Below are 20,304 nucleotides of genomic sequence, written 5' to 3'. Positions count from 1 at the left end.
AAAGTAAATTGTGAAATGAATATTTTAATTTCTAGTCAAACATTTTAGATTATTAGGATGTATGCAATATAACGAAACCTAAAAAAGTTAAAACTGGAAACAATTCTCTCAATTTCTTGGATACGGAAAAGAACAAAAAGACGCGGTGTACTGATATTTTTCCATTTTTCTCATACGAAATTTTTTTTTCCGTTTTCTTTTCTATTGAACACTTAACACGAACCTTCGAAGCAGCACAGCTAACTGAATCAAAATATTAATTAACAGATAGTAGAAATTAGAATGATTTAATGGTACTAATAAAATTTGCATAACCAGAAACTTCAATTTACAAATTACAAAAGAAGAAATTAACACGAGGAAGCAATACAAACGTGAATTCCTAAAATCATGGTTGACTAATAAACTCAAACTTTCATATGTCGAGGATATTTGACACCATTACAATCCTTAATGAGATGTTTCAAAACCGTTGAAGGTGAATTTACAAATTCATGATAACCTGTTGATAACTTGATTCCGAGATTTGCTAAAGAGTCAGCTGCTTGATTCCCTTCTCGATACTCGTGTTTTATAATCACATTCCACTCTTGTTGCAAGATTTGCTTGATACTTTGGACCAAATGATCATTAGTTTCACTATTAGTCCCTTGGAAATCAACAGCGACTTTACAGTCACTTTCCAATATAATATTTCTGAATCCTAATTTCCAAACTAGTTCGAGACCTCCCAAAATGCCAATAAATTTAGCCTCTAGTGGAGTAATACAACTACCTAAATTGATAGAAAAACCACCGCACCAGTTACCATTATTATCTCGAATCAATCCTCCAGCGCTAGCTAAATCTATTGATTCCTTATAGGCACCATCGGTATTGATCTTGACCCACCCATAAAAAGGAGGTAACCAACTTTAAATGTGATCGGGTAAAATCATTGTAAATCATAGGTTGAACAGAAAGTGGATAAGAAGTCATGACTACATGATTAAGCAATATAGAATATATAATGACTTCTTCTGAAAAACGATTTGGATTGGCCTAGCTGGGTTGATTGTCGAATGGCTGGTGTGAAGAGAATCTTGAGAAACGACCTTTATTCGATTTTGGTTTGAGAATGGCAGAGAAACTTGTTGATTACAAAATAGCAGAGAAGTTCAAGGTTTTGATATCGAAATTAGAGGTATCATATATGATTTATATATATAGTTTCTGAATCTGGAAACCTCGAGGGATATTGATAAAGATGATAACAAAAGATGAGTGAGCTTAGATTAGGGTTTAATGATGGTGGATATTCATAAAGATGTATTTATAGTTTTGTATTTAGAAACTTTGGATTAGGTAGAGGTTTCCTAATAACATCTAACTGCTATTATATCATTTGATTCGTTGTATAATACGCCTCTGCTAATAACATCTATCTTTTTCAGCCTGATATAGTCATGACTCGTCTTCTACGTAGCCTTTTTCTACGATGTTCCAAGCATCTTGACATTCAAGTAATGCCTTTATTCGAATACACCAACTTGCATAATTGGTTTTTGTGAGCTGAGGGTAGTGGAAGGAGATGTTGTTGGAGTTGTTTGACATTTTTTATAGGGTCTCTCAAACGCTCAAATATATTATTTTGTGGAAGAATACACTATCTGAACCTAGGTTATGATACCACTTTGTTAGATTAAAGAGACTATAATTGTTATTTGATAAGGACTGAACTATAATTTATGTGGACTGATTATGTAATTTTGAAAGAAAAAATATTAATTTGCGGAAGAAAAAAAATTTGCACAAAAAACTAGGAACTCTCAATTTATTAATGTGGCCTGGCTCACTACATAACCAATTAAAACTCTATTTATAGAGTTATATAACAAACACTACATTTCGGTGCACACACATGTGAAACAATTTCCACCACATGATTCTAATTCAATTTACACCACACTTTATTTAGTACTCTTTTTTTTTTGTTAATTTTTCAACACCAACCCAAATAATTCATAAGTCAATGCATATAGGTTCACATGCTATGTTTCTTTTTTATTTATTTATTTGTTTAATAAAATTAAGATTAATATTTTAACAATAACTCAACTTCTTGGCTAGGGAAAAGAACAAAATGACCCTGTATATTGATCTCCCGCAATATTTATCAATTGTCAATTTTCTTTTCCGTTGAACACTTAACACTGAATCTTGGAAGCAGCAGAAAGTAGTGCTAGGCATGGATTCTGAGATACTAGATTGGACCGAATATCTGAGGAAAAATATTCATAATTGGAATGAAAATTTGATTATATTTAACCAAATTCGACCAGTTCGGTCAAAAAATGTCTAGATTCTCATGGATATAATGACAATATATTTCAATATGTTTAGTATGTTCAAGAAATATGAGGCTTAGTACGTTCAAGAAAATGACCTAAACCATAAGTTTTGTTTTTGTATTTTTCTCTAAAAAAATTAAAATTTAACTTTCACACGTGGATGCAGTGGCGGAACCAGAACCAAAACTAAGTCGAGGCGTAAATATTTTTCTTGAATGTACTAAGCCTCGTATTTCTTGAACGTACTAAGCATATTGAAATATATTGTCATTATATCCATGAGAATCTAGAATATAACGTTATTTCTACGACCTACATTAGAACCAATAAGCAACTTGGAAATATCTTCACTAAAGCCTTAAATAGGGTTCAGGTAGACTATATTTGTAACAAGTCAAGTATGATAAATATCTATTCTCCATCTTGAGAGCGATTCTTATAGTTGTAAATATTAGTTGTTACAAACTGTAATTATCATAGTCATATAGGGATTTAATAACATAATTTTAGGTGATCACGTTAATTAGCTTTCCTAGTTAAGCTACTAGGCACTTGCATAAATTCTTACTATTTTCTATTTGAAATACAAAATTTTACATTTTCTCATTATCTTTGTGTAACAGAAGGAATATAGTAAGGGAGGAAGATGATGCATTCAGATCTACGAGTATCTATATTTCATCCGGATAAATGTGCAAATTTTGTAAGAGATAAAGGGATTATAATGGATGTAATATAGAATCTAGGATAACACATATAATTTTACAACATCAATAGGCTATTTATACCTTCGAAATGTATAGCATTAGAGCTTTCGTTGGTATGTTGGTCATACGAACTATTTGCAACTATGAATTAGATGAGACAAATAATATATTCCACTACGTGCATGTGAGAGATAACACAAGGCTTATCCAAAATATGATCCAAATGTTGAAAGTGCTTCTATTTACATAGCAAACACAAGAACTTGGGTGTTGAAGCAGATGTTGAAATAGTGAACTTGATTCCAAAGAGGCACAAATAGGGAGGAAACATACATCAGCAGACAGATAGTATATTGAGACTTTCATCAGCAGCAAACATGGATCCAACAAATTAATTAAGAATCGGCACATTAGTAATACACAAGTAGGTGTCAAGTTCTTATCGGTTAGATCCATATGAACACGAACCACTCTAGACAGTAGTGTTTAATATCGAATGAAGTTTACGGGCGATAATGACAGAATTAATCACCTCATCAGTAGGATGAAAAACATAAAGAACTTCAAATCCTTTGAGATCACAAGTATCAACAACAGGATAGACAAAACTCCTAGCTCCATGAGCACTTCTCACCATTAAAACACCTCCGAGAGCCATAAACTTAGCCAAATGATCAATAACTTTAACTTTAGCCTCCTTGTCCATACCAACTAAAGCAGCGAAGAAAATCACATCAAACTCTTTCAACTCATCCCCAACATCCAAAACATTAGTTGTCCTAAACAACATTCGTTTCGACAGGTCAATATCAGGCGAAACCAATCGAATAGCCATCGAACTGGCCACCGGATCAATGTAAAAGTTATGGAATGTGGTGGACGTAAGGTGGTTGCTAGCAAACACAATTGATGTGAGGGGAAGATGTCCAGAACCCACAAAGACAATCTTTTTAGGGACATAATCAGGGAAATGGTTAATGAGAATGGTGAATTCTAGATGGCTAAGTTTGAGATAGTTAGAGTAGTAAGGGAATAGATTGAGATGGTTAAAAGGGTTTTGAAAGGAAGCTAAAATGTTTGAGAAATGAGCCTCCATGTAACCTTCAGCTTCTCCACATAGTTTAATGAGTTTAGAACTCATTTCTTGGACTTCGGTACTGAGATTGTTGACATCGATAGTTATTGTTGGGATGCAAGTCAGAATAAGGTTTGTGAAGAGTGTGTCGACATATTTTGATGGTTTAAGTGTTTTTAGGCTTGAGATTTATTCATAGAAATTGCATATTTTCTGAATCAACACTTCTTCTGGGCAAACCATGTCGACACTATGAAAAACACTCAGAAATAAGATAGCTAAGTGAGCTTATCTTTCACTAAGTAAGTACTTTGAGCTTACAAACTGAGTCACACAATATTAACATTAAATTTTTTTATTGTTTTTCTAATCGTCATGCTTTTTTGCTTTCCATGGTCATACTCTTTTCCTTTCCATTGCTGTTTACCTATTTCATACGTATTGTTCTATGAAATTTTAAAAAATATTTTATTGATTTTCATTAGCAGCCTTTAAATATCAATTTGGTCATCTCATTGCAAACTTGTAAAGATCAAAAGCTAAATCATAAGAAGTGCAAGCATGATCCACTTTTAGATTCATAATGAAAAGAAGCAAAGATAAGCTCATACCACTCCTGACAGTCAATGGTCATCATCGAAGTAGTAGTATATGTATGTATATATGAATAAAGTCCATTCTAAACAAAGATGTGCAGATTGGGGAAGAAGCTCATAACGCAGCTAACATATGATGTTATTGAAGGAAATTAAGGCCAAGGTATAGCAGCGGAAATATAAAAATTTTAGCCTATTTCCTTTTAACCATAGGATCCGTTAATCGTTATTTCATATAAAGAGGGATAAGAAGGAATACCTTTCGATGAACAATCTACCGTTGTTAAAGAAGCACCCACAATTCTTCTCCGAGATTCCAACCACAAAGTATAACACGGTGAGATTAAGATGAAATCAACCCTTATGAGATGCAACCAAAATAGATTGCCTCTAATTAACCAACACAAGATCAAAGAGAAAAGGAGATGAATGAGATTAATTAATTGACGGAAGCCGTATGAATTCTTGTCCACCAACTAGGGGATGCGAATTCACTCTCTCTCTTTTAATGTAGGTTTCGAAAATCACATAAAGGGGAGTTAGGAGGCTTAGTCGAAATTCTCATAAGGAGGGGATATATATAGTCGCTTGTATCTAAACCCTAGTTAGATAGGAATAGGTTACTTAATAGGAATTCCATTCGGAATAGGATTCCTAATTATCATCTTATAATATATCAAATACATTTAGGATAATAATAAATAACCTAATTGATAATAATAGGAGTATATTAATCTAATTAAAACTCCTAACTTAATTATCTCTTAATTAATTTAATTCACAAACCTAATCAAATTAGGATTAATGGAATTAAAATAATTCCTTATTTCTATATATAAATTTCGGCCCCCTCCATTTAAACGGGCCTTACTGGGCTCAATTGGGCTTCCATCTATTAATCACATCCATCTCTCTTTTGGTTCCAAGTCTTATGTGTGATCCATTAGGTTCTTACTACTTCTGGCCGTATGCAACTATTAAATTAATTTCTTCAAGAATTATATTTAATCCTTGCATAACGGAATGATGTACTGAGTATGTTATTGGCAAGTCTGTAATCATTCCCCCAGAGTCCGTTAAGAAGACAGGTTGATTCTGTCGTTAACCCTTCCGTATTAGTTACAGTATAATTCGATCCTTTATCAACTATATCCTTGAACTGAATCTTATGACTATGGGTGATGTCAAGTCACATACAGCGAGACGTTCGTTTTACTTGTACAGGCCGAGTCAATTCAAATAGATAGGTTAAGTGAAATCTGTATTTCTACTCTTAAGCTATCACCTTGCAAGGATTTAGAGTCGAGTCTTCCACAAGCGATCCTTGGATATATCTCCCATTAATCGGGAGTGATAAATGCTCAATCCAATGTATAACTACCCTGACATTACCTCCTGTGACACCCAACCTTTGCAGTTCACACCCCAGAGTCATCTCTGTTAAGGATCGTGGGACCACAGGATCAAAGTCTCACATTCAGTAATTCAGGATGACCAATTAACATTCCTTTGAGTCTGAGGATTACTTATACCTATTAATACCAATGAGATGAACATGTGACAAGGATGAATCTACCCATCTTGTTATCTCAAATCGGATCCCCAATCCTAATGAACGACGTTTCATCGGATCTATGTAACTGTCCAGATATCTATATATATGAAGCTTGTGAGATCAGCTTTCTGTCGGACAGAAGACATTGTTACATACAAGTCTCAACAGTGATATATCAATCCTAAACATATCACTTGACTTGGGGTGGTTTTAAGTTTATTAGTTTATTATAAAGTTTTGTCTCACTTCATACTTGTATGAACACTTTATAATCACTTTAAACAAACTTACGGATTTCCTTTTATTAGACTTTATTTAGTGCTTAAAAGGGATTGCCTTTATATAGTTATAAAACATATATCTCATTAAAACAAATGATATAAAGAACAATTCATTTACATTAAGTTTGTATCCTGCAACAATTGACTATAGGACACTAAACCCCAACATTTATTGTACTAATGCAAGCATCCAATAACAGAAAAGGCTCAGTGAGTGTTAGGCCCCTAGAAAGTGAGGGTGCACGTGGTCGGTTAACCAATCCATTAAGATTCATTCGGTCGGTTAACCATTTTATCGGTTTTTTAAAAACACTAACCATACACTAGTCCACTAAATTCGGTTAACCACTAATCGGTTAACAAATTATTTCGGCCAATTAACCTTTTATTTCGGTTTCTAACCATTACTAAAAAAAATTAATAAATAAAAATTCTAATTTTTATTGTGAGTGGAACGACGGGTCAATGACGAGTTGAGATTAACGACATAGAGGGAGATGTGCGTGCATTATATATGTGTGGACTATGGATTGGACACTGCATTTTTCTCTTACAGCAACTCTTTAAGGCATTAAATTACTATGTTTTTGGACCAGAATTCTTATCCTCCATGCTTTACCAACTAAGTCATATCCATGTATATTAATTTCACTAATTATCTACTTTATGACAAATTTGATAGTACACGACATTTGGGATGAAATATTCCATCGTTGAGTCTTAGTCACAGGAAATAATTAGTGTTTCTTATTAAATTTTGCTATTGATCCCTGTATTTATTTTAAGTGAGATAATGTATAATTATATATATAAATTTAAATTTAAATAAATATATTTTTATATTTTTAATTGAATTCGGTCGGTTTCGGTCGGTTAACCATTTTATCGGTTTTTTAAAAACACTAATCATACACTAGTCCACTAAATTCGGTTAACCACTAATCGGTTAACAAATTATTTCGGCCAATTAACCTTTTATTTCGGTTTCTAACCATTACTAAAAAAAATTAATAAATAAAAATTCTAATTTTTATTGTGAGTGGAACGACGGGTCAATGACGAGTTGAGATTAACGACATAGAGGGAGATGTGCGTGCATTATGTATGTGTGAACTATGGATTGGACACTGCATTTTTCTCTTACAGCAACTCTTTAGGGCATTAAATTACTATGTTTTTTGGACTAGAATTCTTATCCTCCATGCTTTACCAACTAAGCCATATCCATGTATATTAATTTCACTAATTATCTACTTTATGACAAATTTGATAGTACACGACATTTGGGATGAAATATTCCATCGTTGAGTCTTAGTCACCGAAAATAATTAGTGTTTCTTATTAAATTTTTTGCTATTGATCCCTGTATTTATTTTAAGTGGGATAATGTATAATTATATATATAAATATAAATTTAAATAAATATATTTTTATATTTTTAATTGAATTCGGTCGATTTCGGTTAACCGCGGTTTTTAGAATATGAAAACTGTAACCGTAACCATTAACCACTATTTTTAAAATTAAAAACCGTACATTAGTCCATCGGTTTCGATTAACCTTATTTTCGGTTTGGTTTTTCGGTTTTGCGGATTTTTGTGTGCATCTCTGCTGAAAAGAATGCTCTTAGTGAAAGAGAAAAGGGGACTGTTGAACTTTGAAATACCAGAGCATGACAATGGTGATTGTAAATTTAAGATGTCATGGCCAAAACTAATAGTTTCCAATCATTAAGGTGGAAAAATTTGATAGTTTTAGCCCCTGAGCTTGTCCTAATTTTGACTTTCAGACCTTGAACTTTAATTTGGTGAAATTTAACTCAACTTTATCTTTTTGTTAAAATTTAGCCCTTTATGCACACGTGAATGGAAGGCACTCTTAAAACTTAAAAGTATGTTTAAAAGGAACGAAAATATGAAAGGGAAATCACAAAATTGCACCTTTAGGATAGTGCATAACAAGTATAACATCCAAATCATAATATGACTTGTTAAAGGAACATAAAACATTTCGTATGAGCTATAAAATTAAAGAATTAAAAAAAAATCTTATCACCTTCATACCTCCAGCCACACAAATGTTTGATTCCTTATATTTTTTTGGCAGAAGTTCCGATTGCAATTCCAACCAGATAGTCCTGGCATCATGTCCTCCTCTGATGAATTCCATAAGCTTTCTCTAACACTAGCCTGGAATGGTCTTAAAAATAAAAAATGTCATCAACCACAAAGCAACTCTAATTGAAATAATATAATCCCTTCATAAGACAGGCATCAATAAACATCACAATCAATAGAAATTTTAACAAAATCATAATTATGTATGAATATTATGATTAGCAACCTTTAAATACCAATTTGGTCATCTCATTGCAAACTTGTAAAGACCAAAGCTAAATCATAAGAAGTGCAAGCATGATCCACTTTTAGATTCATAATGAAAAGAAGCAAAGATCTGCTCATACCACTCCTGACAGTCAATGGTCATCATCAAAGTAGTATATGTATGTATATATGAATAAAGTCCATTCTAATCAAAGATGTGCAGGTTGGGGAAGAAGCTCATAACGCAGCTAACATATGATGTTATTGTACTAATGCAAGCATCCAATAACAGAAAAGGCTCAAGGAGTATGAGGCCCCTGGAAAAATCATCTTCTAATCATGCAACTAAAATTTTAGGATTGTTTGAGCCAATGGTCTCTTTGTTTGTGCAAAGTTAAAAATTAATGCGTTAACAGTGCATTCCACTCACTCAGGCTAAATTTTAACGAATATTATAATTGAGAGGCCAAATGAAAATATAAGTAGAAAAAAAATCACATCACATGATATTAAGATAAAACATGCAAAGGGTTTACCATGCAGCTCACAACTATTATTGGCACGCTAGGATTTACAAGGCATCTCCTAAGAATATCAACATGTATGATGTTTCCATTGCTTGTTCTAATGCATTCTGCTCAATAGTTCACACACGGAATAGTTTTTCACTGCTTGTTGATTCTATTCAAATATTTTGAAAGCTCATGTAAGGCTCGATTAATGTTTCACTGATTGTTGATTTCTTTTACTTTGTAACCTAATTTGACCCTGTGCCCCCACTTCATAGGCCAAATTGATATTCAATCCCCATGCAATAAAGCCCTCCCTTTAATACCAAACAATAGCGCTTTTAAACCACATACACTTTAAAAGCGCTCTTGTTTGGTACATAATAAGGTAAATAATAATGATTTTTCACAGAAAAGAAGGCTCGACAACAACTTATTTCTCGAGCAGCATCTTACGTTTTACATGTATAATATTTTATTCTCATTTTAGGCAGTTGCAATTCAAATTTTAGTTTTTTAGCTTCTTTGAAAATCATTGTCTGTGCTCCGAAGCTTAGAGTTTTTTCTTTACAATTAAAAGGTACAACAACAGGAAGCATGACAAAGTTCTTTTGGAACTCGGTTTCTGTGTTGTGCTATGAAGTCTGCGCTAGAGGGATATGTGCATAAGAACAACAACAACAAAGCCTTAGTCTCAAAATGATTCGGGGTCAGCTAACATGAACCATCATATAAAACCGTGAAATCAAGTCGTGTCAGCGACGCAAATTCTCTCCTTCCACTTTGTCCTATCCACTACCATATTTTCCTCCATCCCCAATGAACTCATATCACTCTCGATCACCCTCCTCCAAATTTACTTAGGTCTTCCCCTACCCCTCACCACTACATCCCTTTGCCACTCTTCAGTCCTCCTAACTGGCGGATCAAGCGCTCTTCGTCTTACATGGTCAAACCACCTTAGTCGGTTTTCCCTCATTTTATTCTCAATAGATGTAACCCCTACTTTTGTCCTAATTATTTCATTACTCACCCGATCCTTTCTCGTATGACCACACATCCATCTCAACATACGCATCTCCGCCACCAACATCTTATGAATGTGACAGTGTTTCACTGCCCAACACTCCGTACCATATAACAATGATGGTCTAATTGTCATGCGGTAGAATTTTCTCTTCAATCTATTAGGCATGTCGGGGTCACCAAGGAGACCCGTAGCACTCTTCCACTTCGCCCAACCAGATTTAATCCTATGAGCAACATCTCCATCTACTTCTCCATCCGTTTGGATAATAGATCCTAAATACCGAAAGCAATCCGATGCCTGAACAACTCTCCCATCTAGGGTGATTGTCCCTGCCTCCCTACTCCTATCGCCGCTAAACTTACACTCCAAATATTTTGTCTTACATCGGCTCAACTTAAAGCCTCTAGATTCTAAAGTTTGTCTCTATAGTTTCAACTTCCTCTCCACGCCTTTTTTCGTCTCATCAACCAACACAATATCATCTGCAAACAACATGCACCATGGTATACCATCTTGAAGTGAACTCGTTAGTTGATACATAATGATGGCAAAAATAAATGGGCTTGGTGCAGAATCTTGGTGCACTCTAATCGTAATAGGAAACTCTTCAATCTTTCCAACGCTGGTACGTACACTCGTGCATGCTAGAGGGATATGTGCATATTTTCTAAAAATCATAGCATATCCTTTAGTTGTTATACAAGGTGTTTTTATCTCTTATTATTTGCGTTGTGTCTTGTAGCTTTTTGGTGGAGTTTCTTATCGAAGCAAATCCAACTTGGTAGGATGGTTTTACTTTATATTCTTTCTTGCACTTGTCTATTAACTCTAATTGATGTTAGAATGTAGAAAAAAGAAAATGAAGGAAGGAGATAAGGGTATTTTAGTAATTGCATAGGGATAAAGATACTTTAGTAATTGGATAAGGATTGGATCCCACCTTTTAAATGGGTATGATGAAAAATACGGATGTGGCACATTGACTTCGGGTTGACCGGTCATGATTACCGGCTGTACACTTTAGTGGGAGGTCACCAAAAATTTGTATAGTTTTGTAAGTAAAATTGAATGTTGTACATCAAAGTGCGAAAGATGGCAAAGGTTGTACACCACCTATGTAATTTAACCCTATGTTTTTACAAGTTAACGACAAACCAAGAGCTAGTTTATAACTATTAGATTTTTTAAAAATAGTTGTTTTCCTTTTAAGTTCTGAGAGCATCAACTGATTACTCACACTACGTAAAAAGGAAAGGAACATGAGAAAAAAGGTCATTTAATATTTGCAATGTTCAAGCTATCATAGTAAATCTAGGCTGTATATATTAATGGTGAGAATGAAGAATTAATTTCAACTTTAAGTTAAAAAAACCACTAAGATTAATAAATAAGCACAAAGTATGGTCACTTTGGTACCAACTTGCCTCGTGTCAAAAGTAATTAAGCAAAGCAACATCTACATACCAAAGTAACAAAATTTCTTTTCAAAATAAAAAAAAAAAAAAAAATCTTCTGATCATGCAACTAAAATTTTAGGATTGTTTGAACCAATGGTATCTTTGTTTGTGCAAAGTTAACACCCACCTCAATATCCCAAATGGTGGCAGCTTAAGAAGGATTGTCAAGGGCAATTGATACAGCACATAAATGATTTTGGGGAACCTCTATCTGATATCTTAAGACAATAAGATTAGATCTTTTAGTCTTTCATAGAATAGTTATTAATGCAGTTGTGTAATATTCTTATTCTTTAATATGTTCTCTTCCAAATTTATCATATTGTAAACATTGCCCTCTATCTTTTCTTCACTTCTCCCGCATCCTTTATGTGCTATCGTAGGGATCACCAACATTATCCTGCTTTCAAGTAAACTTTCCATCAAACAACAGCATAAACTACAGGGTTACTAATTTTCCTTGAGATCCCCTTTTCATCCATTTCATATTGTTTTTCATACCAGATATCTACCATTGAAAAATCCTAGAATTACTAATTTCTCCTTCTGCAGAATAAATTATATTCATATTCTTTTTCATCAAGACCAAATTCATAATCTCATTGGTTCGGTTCATCTTAACAGCTAGAGCTTCCTTTGTAGCACAGTTATTTGTTGGATAATTTCCCTAATGCAAAAGATATGATTGCCTTTATAGATAGTGTTGCCACATTATAGAATAGTAATTCCTCATTTTAAATCCCTTATAAGTCAAATCCATGCGATAGAGAGTCTTTGATATCTAATAATAAAACTTCACATGATATACGAAATTTCTAGTTGTTTTCTTTCATCCATCTATTGTGCCCAATCTATCATTGGTTTCTTTTTAAGATATAGAACTAAGTATTAATTAAGCTCATCTTTTAAGAATTCTCTAACTACGCATTTTAACTTTGATTAACCAATTAAACCATTTTGGTTGCTTCGGACTCAGCTTCAGCTATCAATTTACTTAAAGGAGCTCAAATTTTGCCAAATTGGCTGGGTCTAATCCTAGGGGATATTATAGAAGTTGCTCGTGCATTTTCCTCAATCGAGTTCGTATATGAGAAGCGTCAAACGAATGTTGTCGCTCATAATTTAGCTGCTTGGGCACGATCTCTCTCTCTTATGGAAATTCTTATAGAAGATTATCCTTCTTCTGTTTCTTCTTGTATTCAGAATGATGTTATGTTTCTTTCTTCGTAATACAAGTTTCCGGTTTATCCCAAAAAAAAAAAAAAATCAATTAAAAGCCAAAATAGCTAAGCGGAAAAAAGAGAAGCAGCAAATACACCATGAAACCATTAAAATAGAAGTACATCAATGACTTATTCATCTATGTTCGTTGCAATGGTTGAATTTCCCTATCTTAGATTTTATTAGTTATAAGGATTGGGTTAGGCTACTGAACATCAGTTGGATGGACCTAGGTTATATGGTCTTAGGCCATTTATCCATGTATGTATGCTGATTCATTCATGAAGGTCCATTTCCGAACTCTTTTAAATATATGAGATAACATAGCAATATGATAAATAAGTAAAAGAACCATAAGATTACTTAACCTAGTAACATATGATTGAACCAAGAACTGAAAATTCAAGTTCCTTGACAATTTTTAAATGCTCCAAGACAGCAAAAAAAATGCATTTACCTCCAGATTTGGCTGCTGAATTTCTGATTCGCAAAATAACATTAGCCTGAACTGATGAATCCTGTAGGGTTATCACTCGATGTCCGTACAGGGACTGCATTAAAAAGCATTGCAAACACCTCAATTTCGACTCATACTCCAACTACATCATAGATGCACATAAATAAATTTGTGTGGAGATGGAAGAGAAGTGGAGGCTAACCATCGATGTTACTGAAGTTGCAGAATAGGCATTTCGACAAAGGAGAGGCCATTCTTCAGGCAGGCCTCTTCGACGAGCTAGCTGAATCCATCAATTGATGGTGCCAAATCACTCCACCAACTCCAGGGACTGAGACAGGAGAATTAGCGTAATAAACATGGATGGTGCTTAGTGGTTCTTTTGGGTTTTGATCTACCGGATTTTAGAGGGAGAGCATGACTATCCGTGGTGTGTTCTGTTCTGACCCGTGGTTTGCATTATAGGGACAAATTACTAATTCATCCTAAAAATATACTAATATTTTACATTTTCTCTTCAAACTAATAAAATCATCAATTAGGTCTCTGAACTAAGCAAAAATATCAATTAAATCATCATCCTATCCTAAAGTAAAAAAATGTGACTATTTGATATGGACTATAATGATCTCTCTGTTGGTTCAAAATCGGTTTACCGAAAAGACTCTGAAACTGTTCAACCGAATGATTTTCGACAAAACCTTAATTGATGATTTTTTGCTTAATTCACGGACCTAATTAATGATTTTCATAATTAAGATTTTAAACTATTAAAATCATCAATTAGGTCTCTGAACTAAGCAAAAATGTCAATTAAATCTTCATCCTACCATAAAATCAAAAAATGTGACTATTTGATAGGGACTATAATGATCTATGTGTTGGTTCTCCAAACTAAAATTTCAAAGTCAATTAAGATTTTAAACTATTAAAAGCATCAATTAGGTCTTTGAACTAAACAAAAATGTCTATTAAATCTTCATCCTATCCTAAAACAAAAAAATGTGACTATTTGATATGGACTATAATGATCTCTGAAACATCACTTTATAATAGACCCAATTAATCTTTATTTCGATCGGTTCAGTTAATTCGGTTATTTTGTCATAAAAACCAAATCGACCGATATTACCGATATATTTCAATATTTAAGACTGAAACCGAACCTAATAGACCGAAAAACCGAACTGAATAACCGAAATTCATCGGTTGGGTTGGTTATTTTGGTCCGGTACAGTTTTTGAACATCCCTGTTCTTTTTCTTTTTTAAATGAAGAATAATACAACAAAATTATATTTGTTTGATATTAGTTTTTGTTAAGATTTTTACATGTAAATTAAGATAATCATTAAAGTATTTTCATTATTTCTAGTTATGATATATTTTATATAATAATTTTCTTTGAAAATAAAGTATTAATATTTTATAATGTATTGTGCATAACGTGAAATATAGCAAGACTAATAGTAAAGACTTCTTAAATATTTGTTGTAATATATATATATATATATATATATATATAACAATTAGAGCCACACTCATGGATGTATTCGTTCATAAAGGTCAAAGACAAATACAGAATATAAGATTAAAATAAAATATTTATAATTAAAAGGTGAAAAATCTAAATTTGTAAACATTATATCATATTGATAATGTACCTTATAAATAGTAAATCTAATTAATCGGTTGGTTTTGTTAATTCGGTAATTTTGTAATAAAAATCGAACCAACCGATATTACCAATATATTCTATAAACTAGAACCGAAACTGAACCAAATAGACCGAATAACTGAACCGAAAAACCCAAAATTCATTGGTTCGATCGGTTATTTTGGTCGAGTTCGGTTTTTGAACACCCCTAGTCGAATCCCTTACTTGGCTGAGAGTTTTAAAGTTTGGTCGGATCTCGAATGAACTAACTGAGAAAGTTCGAAACCTCATGTCAGTGAGAAATATATGGTCATGTGATGAAAAAGCAAACTTGTTTAGAACTTAGTTTGGTTGGCCAGGTACAATCAGATCACCTACCAATAAGGGCTAAATTTTAACAAAGTGGGGAATCGAACCTCAAACCTGTCAAGCAGATGTTCAACGCCTTACCACTCAGACCAACCCTCATTGACCTAATTTCTATTAGTTTTAGATGTTCATTATTGTTCTTAATTCATTTTTAATAAAGTTTATTGATATTTGAATATGAAATTATTTATTGTTTAGTTATTAAATAATAGTTATTGGAAGAAATTGTTACTTAGAACAATAAAATTAGTATCATCTTGTATATGATGCAAGTTAATCTATAAAACATCGTTATTATGTTTTAGATAAATATAGTAATATAATTAAAATTAACATATTATATAGTTTAATTGTTACTGTTTTATATTTATATATATTATATATAAATAGTACGCTAATTAGAAAAAAAATCGAAACTCTGACCTTTTAAAAAATAAAGAAATTATGGACACATTACAAATAAAATACATATGATTTGTACTATTTGCAAATATATATTTATTTTAAAAAAAGATATATATTTATGTTTAAAAGGTAGCAAACCTCTAGTTTGTAGTATATTTTGTTAATAAAATATAATATTTTAAATTACAATAGTAAGTTGAAATGATATCTACAGTTGATAACCAAAAGCAATTTTAGCATTCTCGAAGATTATATTTATATATCGACAAAATACAATCTCTCAATATGAAACAATAAATTATATGATGGACACTTCACTTTTTTTTAATTTGACAATATATAAAGTAAATTGATGTTTTAAGTTCATTTTACACCTTTGCAATTTGATTTAGAAATTGTGTATTTTTCGATATGTAATTGTATTTTTTGTTTAAATAAAAATATTATTCATTGTGATCAGAACTTAACCGTATTTGCAAATTTTTAAACCATAAACCTATATTTGCAAATAGTTAAATCACTGATATTTTTTTTTATACTTTTCCCCGTAAATTAAGCTCTTAAATTTTTTAATAATAGAATATAAGTAGTCTCAGCCAATATAAATAAATGGACATACCTATATAGTAGACAAAGATTTGATAACCATAAACCCGATTAATTATTAAAAAAAATCAAAAGGATATACATAAATTAAAAACAAATACAAGTAATTGGTACAAGATCGAGAAACATTAAGTGCCACATTTGTTTTTTTAGTGTTGTTTTTCACTTCGAACAGTAGAATATAAGTGTTTGAAAACAAATATAGATTACTATTTAACTTTTATAAGTAACAACAAGCGGTAAGATATCAACCGCTAAACTAAACAAACACTTAATGAGACAAAGGTTTGATAAGAATAGGCATACCATAGCGAGGGTGAAGAGTAATATAATTGATAGGGGCATGTTTGTAACGAGGGGATAGAGAAAAGGAAAACCTTTGAAGAAATAAAGAGACCACCATTTTAGCTTCGAGCAGAGCAAAAGTTTGGCCAATGCAGTTTCTAGGACCAACTGAGAAGGGTATGAAAGCATTTGGGTGTTTTGCAGCCTTTGATATCCCATTTGCAAATCTCATTGGATTGAAGTTGTTGGCATCATTTCCCCAGTATTCCTTCTTCCTGTGAACTTGATGTATGGATATTTCCAAACTTGTTCCTTTTGGTATAATCAATTTCCCTAATTTTATATCCTCCATTGGTGTCCTAAACAACCTTATTACTGGATTATACAGTCTCAAAACCTCTAGCAGAACCATATTCACCTGTAAATTCATCAGAGTTCTTGAATTAATACATTTGTATTGTCAATCAAAATAATCTCACATTGTAGTATAGATGACTTACCAGTTTTAACTTGGATAACATGTCAGAATCAGGAATCTCCATTCCACATTCACTCAGCACCTCTTCTCTAAGTTTTTGTTGCCATTCTTGGTGTAGGCTCAGGATAAAAAAAGTCCAGGTAAGAAAATTAGCGGTGGTTTCATGTCCAGCAAAAAAGAAAGCTTTGCAGTTTTCAATGATTTCATTGATCATGAATTTTGGACTGACTTTATCTTGACCTGTAACTTCAGAAGATTGAATCATTACGCCTAACAAATCATCTCCATAATGACAACTTTTACTGACTTGGCTTATTCTAGTTTCCACAATGCTCCTTAACTTGTTCCTGAGCTTCCTGTCTAGCTTCCAAGTCCTGATGTTTGAAGGGGTAGGTACATACTGCCAGCCAGGGATGAGAATGTCTGTACTTGAAGCTACTATCCATTTTTGAAGCTCTTTTTGTGCTTGAAAGGCTTCTTGTGCTTCAACATAGCTACTTCCAAAGGCACTATGAGCTATTACATCTGATGTTAGCTTTATAAATTCTCCATTCATTTCTATTTGAATGCTTTCCTTCCCTGCTTTTAAAGCTTGTTTTTCCCACTCTCTCAACAGACTTATTGTGCATTCTGCAATTTTCGTTTTCATCATCTGCCACCCAGAAAACCCACAGGCAATTCATCACAATTATTTCCAAATTTTATTTCAATTTTAGGATGACAACTTTTTTACATTTATACATCGATCAAAATACAATCCTTTAAAATTCAGTCTTTCAAATTGAACCCATAAATCATACCGTGAATATTTCACATTTTATTTTACTAATTTGACCATCCAATGTTTTAGGGCTGTACATGAGCCAAGCCGCTCATGAGCGGTTCGGTGGTCAGCTCAATAAAAGCTCGACTCGACTCGGTTTGATTTGTAAACAAACCGTTCATGAGCACGATTTACTGGCTCGGTTCGTAAATGAGCTGAGCTTGAGCAGACCAAAGCTCGGCTCGAAAGCTCGATTAGAACATTTATGAACAAAATTTTAGTTTTGTAAAAGTTAATATAATTTCATTTGCTATTTGATGAATTCGTTCACAAACATAATAAATGAGTAATAGACAAACTTGTTTATTTTTTAACGAATTTTGCTTGTGAGTTTGTTTAAAAAGCTATTTGCAAGCAAACTTTATAAATATTAACAATTTACTCACATGAATTAGATAATTTTTTAATCAACAAAGTTTAAAGAGGATTTTGGGTTCGAAACAAGCTCGAAACTTAGCTCGAGCTCGTTTACTTTCTAATGAGCTGAGCCGAGTTTGTGTAAGCCAAAGCTCAGCTCGGACTCAAGCTCGTTAATTTTATAGTGAGCCGAGCTTGACAGGCCAAAGATCGGTTCGGCTTGACTTGTTTACGGCCCTAGTCGTTTTCATATAGTGAGTGGTTAAATGTGTCAATATCAGCCATAGTTTATTAATAATGGTGATATGATACCTTGAGTTTGTCGAGTGAAAAGGCAGGATTGAGAATCCTTCTGTGGCGAACCCATTCTTCTCCTTCCACAAAAATCACACCTTTCTCGCCCATTAGTTTCTTCGAAGATGGATGAGATCTGGATCTTTTGTAGAATCCAAATTTATTTGATAAAATTTGTTTCGCCATTTCTGGATCTGTAATTGTTATTCTCGGGTCTACCCCATTCCAATATAGCATATTCTCTCCTATATAATTAATTTTAGAATCATTAATTAATCTCAAATGTGAAAATATATGACACAAAGAAAAAGATATTATGAAGTGACTGACTGACCATAATCTTTGGACCACTTGTGATAATGAGGAAAAACTGTGGGAATGATATCATTAGAGTTTGTATCTAAAACCAGAGCAGTAGCTTCAGCTTGGAGCTTTTTCATTTGTTTGAGGGAACCGTAGAGGAAGCTGTATGGTACCCCTTTTATTCCTTGCTTTTCGAAGAACTTAGCGACGGCGTATGGCCTCCACACCAGAATTTTGCACAGTCGCCATATGCTTGTAAACAAAACAGCAAAAAGAGCTACTATGAAACCAACTATGTATCCCATTTTTCTGAAAGCTAATTCAGATTTCAGTTTAACTTTCAGAGTATAGTATAGTGTCCAGTGCTTAAATAAGGAACATGTCTGTGGCTAAACCAATACCAAATGTACCAACTGCATGTTTGGTATTATATTGGGATAGGGATAAGAATAAATGGTTGGGATAAGGATAAAATATGATAGTCGAGAATTATTATTCAATGTTTGGTACGTGGAATACGGATAGGATAAAATAATACATTTTACTATTTTAACCTTATTTAAACTACATAACATTAATTTGAGAGATAAGATGGACTTTTCCATCCTATTAAAATCGCAGGAGCTTATCCACCTCCTTATACCACCCCCTCGTGGTTATAGAATTTGAGGGATAAGAAGCTTATCCTCCATCTGTCTCACCTTTCTATCTTCTAAACAAACACGTGATAACTTATCTCGTATTTTTTATCCTTATCCCACCTCCTATATCCCTTCTAACAAACACCACGTAAGTTCAATGTTTATTAAGCCGTGCATTTTAAAACCTACTAACTTTTTACAATTTAATATTAGAATGGAAAATTAATATTTTTAGGTTTCAAAAAATATATGTTTTTTTTTAAATTCGTAAAATATTTTTTTTTTTTTGCTTAATACTTTCCCAACCTCTTAAATTGTCTCGATACTTTAGACTTATAACAACTAAACTCCTCAACTTGCTTATTTGGAAGAAATAACCCCTCAAATAGGTTAATATTTGTGATTTCAGGAGTTTTTTCGCCCTTTATTAGTTAATTTATCAGTAGATTAGTTAGGAAATCTTTTATTTCTGATGTAATAATGTTGAATGTTTTTTGGATTTAGGGGTTATTTGTTCCAAATAAACAACTTGAAAAGTTATTTGTT

At 32.8% G+C, this 20,304-nt stretch overlaps 1 protein-coding gene and 1 pseudogene across 1 annotated transcript; both read right to left on the bottom strand.

Moving 5' to 3' along the window:
- Positions 1-362: 362 nt before the first annotated feature.
- On the bottom strand, positions 363-14,865 carry LOC136217238 (probable nicotianamine synthase 4; annotated as a pseudogene).
- Positions 14,866-16,763: 1,898 nt separating this feature from the next.
- On the bottom strand, positions 16,764-19,516 carry LOC136217235 (cytochrome P450 709B1-like). Its single transcript, XM_066003837.1, has 4 exons — positions 19,149-19,516; positions 18,833-19,059; positions 17,363-17,992; positions 16,764-17,280 (listed from the first exon to the last, which is right to left on the bottom strand). The coding sequence occupies exons 1-4, from the start codon at positions 19,420-19,422 to the stop codon at positions 16,849-16,851; spliced, it is 1,563 nt and encodes a 520-aa protein (XP_065859909.1). The 5' UTR covers positions 19,423-19,516; the 3' UTR covers positions 16,764-16,848.
- Positions 19,517-20,304: the final 788 nt, after the last annotated feature.

Source organism: Euphorbia lathyris, chromosome 2 (genome assembly GCF_963576675.1).
Source record: "Euphorbia lathyris chromosome 2, ddEupLath1.1, whole genome shotgun sequence".
NCBI lineage: Eukaryota > Viridiplantae > Streptophyta > Magnoliopsida > Malpighiales > Euphorbiaceae > Euphorbia > Euphorbia lathyris.
The sequence above is the reverse complement of the archived record's forward strand: the minus strand, read 5'-3'. Positions and strand labels throughout refer to the sequence as shown.